At 41.8% G+C, this 8,653-nt stretch overlaps 1 protein-coding gene across 10 annotated transcripts in view; it reads left to right on the plus strand.

The window, feature by feature from the left end:
* The window catches only part of COX7B2 (cytochrome c oxidase subunit 7B2), a 125,254-nt gene extending 120,226 nt beyond the window's left edge, over positions 1-5,028 (plus strand). For all 10 annotated transcript variants that reach the window (XR_011437139.1, XR_011437138.1, XM_023638146.2 and 7 more), the window contains one exon: positions 4,607-5,028. Coding sequence is in view for 8 of the 10 variants with exons in the window: in XM_023638146.2 (XP_023493914.1) it covers positions 4,670-4,912 (243 nt within the window). In the remaining 2 variants the exon portion in view is untranslated. The remainder of the gene's footprint in view (positions 1-4,606) is intronic.
* Positions 5,029-8,653: the final 3,625 nt, after the last annotated feature.

Genomic DNA, 8,653 nt, shown 5'->3' on the forward strand with positions numbered 1-8,653 from the left:
CCCCCCGGTACATAGTTGTATATCTTAGTTGCAGATCCTTCTAGTTGTGGGATGTGGGACGCCACCTCAACGTGGCCCGACAAGAGGTGCCATGTCTGCGCCCAGGATCCGAACCCTGGGCCGCTGCAGTGGAGCGCAAGAACTTAACCACTCGACCACGGAACCAGCCCCTCCTTTTTGATTTCTTCAATAATCCAGTGGTTGTTCAATAGCATGTTGTTTAGTCTCCACATATCTCTGACTTTCCCAGTTTTGTACTTGTGTTTGATTTCTAGCTTCATAGCATTGTGGTCAGAAAAGATGGTTGGGAGGATTTCAATCTTCTTGAATTTGTTGAGGCTTGCCTTGTTACCCAACATATGGCCTATCTTTGAGAATTTTCCATGGGCACTTGGGAAAAACGTATATTCTGCTGTTTTTGGATGGAATGCTCTATATATGTCTATTAAGTCCATCTGGTCAAGTGTTTCATTTAAATCTACTATTTCCTTGTTGACTTTTTGTCTGGATGATCTGTCCATTGAAGTAAGTGGGGTGTTGAAGTCCCTTATTATTATTGTGTTGCTGTTAATTTCTCCCTTTAGGTCTGTTAATAATTGCTTTATGTACTTTGGTGCCTCTGTGTTAGATGCATATATGTTAATAAGTGTTATGTCCTCTTGGTAGAATATCTCTTTTATCCTTGGATGCTGCCTCTCTTTGTCTCTCAGTCTTTTTTAACTTGAAGTCTGCTTTGTCTGAGAAAAGTATGGCAACACCTGCTTTCTCTTGTTGGCTAGTAGCTTGGAGTATTGTCTCCCATCCCTTCACTCTAAGCCTATGTTTGTCTTTGTAGCAGAGGTGCATTTCCTGGAGGCAGCATATTGTTGGGTCTTGTTTTTTAATCCATCCAGCTACTTTGTGTCTTTTGATTGGACAGCTCAGTCCATTTACATTTAGAGAGATTATTGTTATATGAGGGCTTAATGCTGCCATTTTATCTCTTGTTTTCTGGTTGTTTTGTGTTTCCACTGTTTCTCTTCCTTTGTATTTCTGGCTGCCATTTCATTTTGTTGGTTTTGTGAGAGGGATTTCTCAGTTCTCTCTCTTTTTGTGAATTGTGGCTCTGGTCTGATTTTTTGTTTAGTGGTTACTGTGAGGATTGTATGAAAGATATTGGAGATGAGATAGTCCATTTTCTTATAGTCTCTTATCCCCATTAAACCTAAGCAGTTTCCTTCCCTTTCCTCCCCCCTTCTGGGTAATTGCTGTTACACATTGTTCTGTTTTTAATTTTCTGAGTTTGTGGCTAAGTTGAGGTATTTATCCTTACTTTTAATGCTTTCTTTCCCTTTCTCTTTTAAGTTGTAATTGACCCTTTGCCTCCCTGTTCTAGGAGAGAGTTGCAAGTTTCTGATCATGTCTGTCTATTTATCTCCTTGCTCAGAGCTTTGTAGACCTTTGCCAGTCTGAGGGCATCTTTAATTATTTCTTGTAGGGGAGCTCTAGTGGTGGTGAACTCCCTCAGCTTTGGTTTATCTGGGAAATATTTTATTTCTCCATTGTATCCAAAGGAAAGTTTTGCTGGATAGAGTATTCTTGGCTGAATGTTTTTGTCTTTCAGTCTTTTGAATATATCATTCCATTCTCTCCTAGCCTGTAGGGTTTCTACTGAGAAATCTGCTGACAGCCTGATAGGGTTTCCTTTGTGGGTTATTTTCTTCTGCCTTACTACTCCTAATATTCTTTCTTTAACCCAAACTTCTGCCATTTTTACTATTATATGCCTTGGAGAGGGTCTTTTCATGTTGGTAAAATTGGGTGTTCAGTTAACTTCATTTATCTGTAAATCTGAAAGCATCCCCATGTTTGGGAAGTTCTCAGCATTTATTTCTTTGAACAAGCTCTCTGCTCCTTTCTGTCTCTTCTCCCTCTGGGATATCTATAATCCTTATGTTGCTTTTCCTAATTGAGTCAGATATTTCTTGAAGAATTCCTTCTTTTTTTAAAATCTTAGTTCTGTCTCCTCTTCCACCTGTAGAATTTCTGCATTTTTATCCTCATGAAGACTAATTCTTTCCTTCATAAGATCAATTCTATTTCTTAATGATTCTAGATTATTATTTATTTCATTAATTGTGTTTTCATATCCAGAATTTCTGGTTGATTTTTTTGTATAGTTCAATCTCTTTGGTGAAGAGAGTCATTTTATTGCTGAGCTTCTTAAATTGTCTTTCCATGTTTTCTTGTAAGTCATTGAGTTTCCTTATGATGGCTACTTTGAACTCTCTGTCATTTAGGTTGTATTTTTCTGTGCCTTTAGTGTTGGTTTCTGGAGAATTGTCATTTTTCTTCTGGTCTGAATTGTTGCTGCGGTTTCTCATGGTGTTTGATCAGCTGATCTTTTTGTTGGGACATCTGTGGTATTCTTAGGATGCAGATTCCCCCTGTTACCACTAGGGGGGAGCAGGAGCAGTGTTTCTGGCCCCACCCCATCTGCTGGAAGCTTTGGGGGTGTTATGGATGCTTTCCCCAGCCTGAGATGCCTTCAGGCAGTTGTGTGGACTGTCCTTGTTGGGTGGGGCTTCCTCACTAGGCTGGGGCCACTCTCTGGTGCCTCAAGGGTGCACTGAGCTCCCCCTCCCTGCGAGAAAGTGGTCACCAGTGGGCTCAAAGCTACCATGCCCATTCACACAGCTACCCAGGACATGTTCCCTCTTTGGGAGTGCAACTGCACTGTGAGCACTTGCACACGCCTGGGAAGTGTTTGCCCCAGTGCAGAAATCTGCTGAGGTCCCTGTTTACGATCTGCAGTCTGCAGAGCCTCTGTGCTTGGTGGGCTGGGCTTCCTCGCTGGGACCTGAGCTATGGCTGCTCCTTTACAGCCCTGGGGCACGGTGAGCTCCCCCTCCCCGCCAGTTAAGCGAGGGGCGTGTAGGTTCAAAACTGCTGCGCCTATTCCCACAGCCACCCAGACCCATTCCTTCTTTGGGAGCACAGCTGCACTGTGAGTGTTTGCACATGCCTAGGAAATGTTTGCCCCAGCGTGGAAATCTGCTGAGGTCCCTGTTTATGATCTGCAGTCGGTGGGGCCTCTGAGCTTGGTGGGCAGGGCTTCCCTGCTGGGACCCGGGCTATGGCTGGTCCTTGATGACACAGGGGCACAGTGGGCTCCCTCTTATGGTTGCGCAGCTGCGTGTTCCCACTTTCTGGGTTCTTGCACCAGGTTGGAAGGCGTTTTTGTGCGTGCACAGGGCTACCAGGGGAGACCAGGGTATGCTCACCTATCTCTGCCACTTCCCGGGGAGCCAGTCCATCCACCTTCAGATGTATAGCTTCGTGTGTCTCAGGCATCCTGTTGTGCTGTGTGGGCTTCCTCCGTTGGTCAATGAGTGTCCATCTAGTTGCAGTTCAAAAGGGGGAGAGACAAAGGGAACAGCTTACTCTGCCATGTTGCTCTGATTTCATGATATTTTGACTTATTCTCAGTGTTCATTTAACTTCTTATGAGGATACCAACATTCATTTATATTTCAGATTGGTTGAAAAAAGTTCTTTCTATGCTTTTGCGTCAGCTACTGTGTATGCAAAGTTACATCCCTTGCTCTTGAAGAACTTGCAGTCTATTGGAGGAGAATATAAAGATAATTCCTCAAGAAAATGACAAGTCAAGCCACAAGCTAGGAGAAAATATTTTCAAAAGACATATCTGATAAAAGACTGTTACGTGGATTCATTGATTGTAACAAATGTAATACTCTGGTGCAGGAGGATGATGCTATGCACATGTAGGGTCAAAGTGTATATGGCGACTCTCTGTACTTTCCACTCAATTTTGCTGTGAACCTAAAACTGCTCTAAAAAAACAAAATCTACTTTAAAAAATGATAAAGCCAATGAGTGATGGTAAATACTCTGAAAGAAGGTTTATAGGAATTATAGTAACCCAGAGAAGAGGGGGCTTATTCAGCTGAGGGAAGTTTGGAGAAGAATTCACAGAAGCAGTGGCTTTTAGACTGAGATTTAAAAGGCAAGAAGAATTTTACCTGTAGGAAGGTGCAAGGCAGGACTTACAGGTAGAGAAGAAGGGAGAAGGAGATGGAGGGAGTTACAAGGGAAGGGTAAAAAGAGCAGGGGGAGGAGGAGGTATGATACACTCTGTGAATACCTTCTAATTCTTACTGAAACCAGATTTTATAGTAGACATAGGCAGGTAATTGGACTAGTGGAGCAAGTTGGGAATTTTAGCCATTTTATCAGCCGTGCTGATGAGTTTGGAGTCTATCTAGGAAGGAAGCTATTGACTGTGAAGAATAGAAAAGCTAACACTTATTGTGTCTTTACTTTTGTTGTTATTGTTGTTATGGACTATCGCATGTAATGTCACAGCTCCCCTTGGAGCTAGACATTATTGTCTCAGTTTGCCATTGAAGAAAATAAAGCAAAGAGAGGTTAAATAACTGCCCTAGTTGACGCAGCTAATCAGTGGCAGAGATGAGACTCAAATCCAGACATCATGATATCAAAATTCACATGCCTGGCCACACTCCAAGGGGTGATGTGGGTGACAAAGAGGGAGGAACTGAATGTAGATCAGATACCATTGCCCAACTTTTGTTTTTTCCAGGTCTCTTCGCAAGAAAATAAGACCAGCAGCTGCAATCAACTGCAATCCTGTCACACCTTCACGATGTTCCCCTTGTCCAGAAATGTACTAAGCTCTCTCAAGATTCGAAGCATTCAGCAAATTAGGGCAAGACAGAGTCATGCAAAACACTCACCAGATTTTCATGACAAATATGGTAATACTTTACTAACCAGGGGAACCATTTTCTGTGTTGTTGCATGGGTGTTTACAATCACACAGATTGGAATAGAATGGAACCAATCCCCTGTTGGCAGAGTCACCCCAAAAGAGTGGAATGATGAGTAACCGTCACAGTTACTGTAATACAGAATTGCTTCAAAATCAACTTGTTTATTTAAGGGCTCTGCTGCTCATTAAAATTTAACATAATTGAGAAATAAAGTACATTTGAAACCTTTAAATAGTCATTGAAAATAGTCATTATGGTGCCTGGAAGCAAAGATGTAGCAGTGGGTATAGATTAAAGGGGATTATGAATAATAAATATTTGAAAGTAGAGTTAATAAGGTGTGTATTCTTCTGGTTTAATGATTTACAGTAGATATCCTTCAGTAGACATATACACATATGTACTTTACAAATTAATTTAATTGTCTGGAAAATCCTATTGAATCTTTGTTTAAAACATATTCATAATCTGACCACTTTTCGCATCCTTCATCTTTCGCTCCCTTATCTGAGCCACTGTACTCTCAATGGAATTACTACAAAACTTTCTAGCCAGTGTCCTTGCTTCTGCACTTGATGTCTCCCCAAGCCTGTCCCCGCACCCTGCCACATACAATCTTTTTTAACCACAGCAGCCAGAATGATCATTTTAAAACATTAGTGATATCATTCCTCTTTTCAAAACCCAATGACTCCCCATGTCCCTCCAAAGTTAAAGTCCTTGGAAAGGTACACAGGCTCCCAGGTGCTGCCTGGTCAGCTTCACTCCTGCCTCAAGACTTTTCCATTTGCTCTTCTCTCTGCTTGGAATGCACCTCCTCCAGGTCCTGTATGACTCACTCCATCACACTTTGCAGGGGTTTGTTCACGTATGGTCTTTTCAGAGAGGGCCTCTGACTGCCCTTTTAAAGAGTACAGCTCCTACTCAGACCAGGCTTTGCCTGTGCTTTTTCCCGACTTTATTTTTCTCTATAGCGGTTATCACCATCTGAAGTAAGAAGTGTTTTATTGTTTATTGTCTATGTGCAAAACACCATAAAAGCATAGTTGGGGGCTCTTTTTTCATCACTTTATCCCTACAAAGGGGCCTGATAGATTAGGCCATTAGTAATTATTGATGGAATTAGTGAATTAATGGGTGATTTTAGATAATTCAGAGTCCCTATTAGTCTGAAAATAATGAATTTGTTTACCACTATGGGTTTGCAATGGTTATTGGAAGGTGTATTAGTTACCTATTCCTGTTTTACAAATTAAAACTCCGTGACTTAAAACAGCAAGCATTTATTATCTCACACTTTCTGTGGGTCAAGTATCTGAGCATGACTTAGCCGGATGCCTCTGGTGCGGGATGCCACGCTTCTGCAGTCAAAGTGTCAGACAGGGCAGTAGTCATCTCAAGGCACAACTGGGGTTGACCCATACCCAAACTCACATACAGCTGTTTACTGGCCTCCGGCCCTAGCTGGATATTAGCTGGAGACTTCAGTTCCTTGTTGTGTGGGTCTCTCCACAGGGCAACTCACAATGTAACAGAGTAAGAGAAGGTGCCCAATACAGAAGCCACAGTCTTTTTGTAACCTAGTCTTGCAAGTGACATGTTATCACCTCCACCATATTTTATTCATTAAAAGTGAGACACTAAGTCAAGGCCATATAAAAGGCGAGAGGGTTATGCAAGGGTGTGATTACCTCAAGGCAGGGACCATCAGGGGCTGTCTTATGGACTATTTACCACAGTTGGCCATGGAGACCACCTCCTCCTCCTGGATGACTAACTTCAAGGTAAATGTACTGTTCCTCAAGCTCAAATATATATTAATATCATTATTCTCTAGATAAAGGGCATTATTCTCTAGATAAAGGGCATTACATGTTCCTCCCCATTTTTTGCTATGTGAGAGTTCCTCTAGGGCTGTTCCTAGGTGTAGAATTGGTAGGTCGTAGGACATGTCCATTTTCAGCTTTATCAGTCTAGCTGAATTATTCCCAAAGTGGTTAAATAGTCTACAGTCTCACCAGCCATTTGTACAACTTCCTCTTGTTCCACATCCAAACTCCCTCTTAGAGTTTTCATACATTTTAATATTTGCTACTTTGATGAGTATAAAATAGCAGCTCATGTTTTAATTTATATTTTTATGATTACTGATGAAGTGGAACATCCTGTATTAGCTTTTGGGGTTTTTTTATGTGTATGTGACTTTTCTGTTTGTTTCTTTTGCCATTTTTCTATTCAGTTGTTTGTCTTACTCATTTGTGGAAGTTTTTCTATATTCTACATAGCAATTGTATCAGTCAAGGTTTAACCAGAGAAACAGAACCAGTATGAGTAGTATAGAAGATAGGATTAATTATGGGAATTACTTCTAATTCCCTTGCAATCGTGAGAGTTAGTGGAGAAGGCTTTACAAGGCTATTGTCTCTGCATCTGGTACTAAGTAAGTTCTCAGTAAAGGAGGAAAGTTGAATGTGAAGTAGAGGAGAGCAAGGACCACCTGGAATTGAGAAGGATGCATTGAAATTGTGAATATGAACTGGAACTTGTGCCTGTTTCCCACTGTCTCTAAGATGACATGGATGACTTATGGGAGAAGTGATGTCCTTCACTGTGAAACTGCACATTCACCTGGAACAGGACTCACAAAAGCTAAAGAAGAATGTAAATAGCTATATACCTAGGTGCTGTTCCCTATCAGTAAACAGAAGATGAGCAACAGCACATGCAAGCTGCCACAGTATCTGGTGTTCTGTGCCAACCTTTCGAGTGTAAAATGATTGCTGTCTCATGTCCACCATCCCTATCTCATGCATTTCTGTCTTGTGGCCAACTCTAACCTGAAACCATAGAAAGAAGGGAATTCTGGGAAAAGTACTTCAAGCCTAGCTAAGTTAACACTTAGAAGGCCACAGTAATCCACCTCTTGTCAACCTGAAATCAGTGCATATCTTTCCTAACCGTACCTATATCTCAGACAAAGACAATAGCAAACATATGCTTTCCCCTAACATGAAGCAACTGTTCCTCATAAAACTAACCTGGTGAGCCTATCTCCCAAAGAGGACACAAAGTGCCTTACCCATGGCAGGGGGGCACTCTCAACTTCCAGGTTAATGGAACCATTGTTGTGATTCCTAGAGGAAGCCTAAGATGTCTAGACCAGCAAAGTTATGGGAACAGGAACTGAATATTTCTATAGTGGTTTGCTTTGGATAATTGTGGGGGAGCCACTTCCATTTCCACCTCTTGATCCCAGACCTGTAAATCCTAGCTCTGGGAAAATAGCAACATATATTTGTTGGTTATTTAGAGAATATCCAACATCCTGGAAGACATTACCTCAGCCTGGTAAGGTGGTGTTATCCAGCCTTTATTGTAACTTACACTTCAAAAAGCCATTGCACCATTCTATCAGTGATGAGAAACATGGTAAGATCAGTGACTCCCATAAGTGTGAGCCCATTACTGCACTTCATTTACTGTAAAGTAAGTTTCTTGGTCAGAATCAGTGCTGTGTTGTATACTGCAGTGCTAAATAATGCATTTTGTAAGTTCATGGATGATGGTATTCACAGAAAAGTCACAGCTAGAGAAGGTAAATCTCTCTTGTTAGTAAATGTATATTCAAGTGAGAACAAAGTGCTGCCTTTTCCATGGTGGAAGTGGTCCAATGAAATCAACTTGACGCTGATGGCTAACTGATTCGCTCCCTTCCCCTAAGGAATGGTGCCAAATGGAGATGCAGTGTTGGTGTGTCCATTTGGCAGACCGAGTGCTCAACGGTGGCTATAGCCAGACCAGCCTTGATGAGCGCAAGTGCACACTGTCGGACCTTCCCATGGTCTCCACCCCTGCTG

Source organism: Equus caballus, chromosome 3 (assembly GCF_041296265.1).
Source record: "Equus caballus isolate H_3958 breed thoroughbred chromosome 3, TB-T2T, whole genome shotgun sequence".
NCBI classification, from domain to species: domain Eukaryota; kingdom Metazoa; phylum Chordata; class Mammalia; order Perissodactyla; family Equidae; genus Equus; species Equus caballus.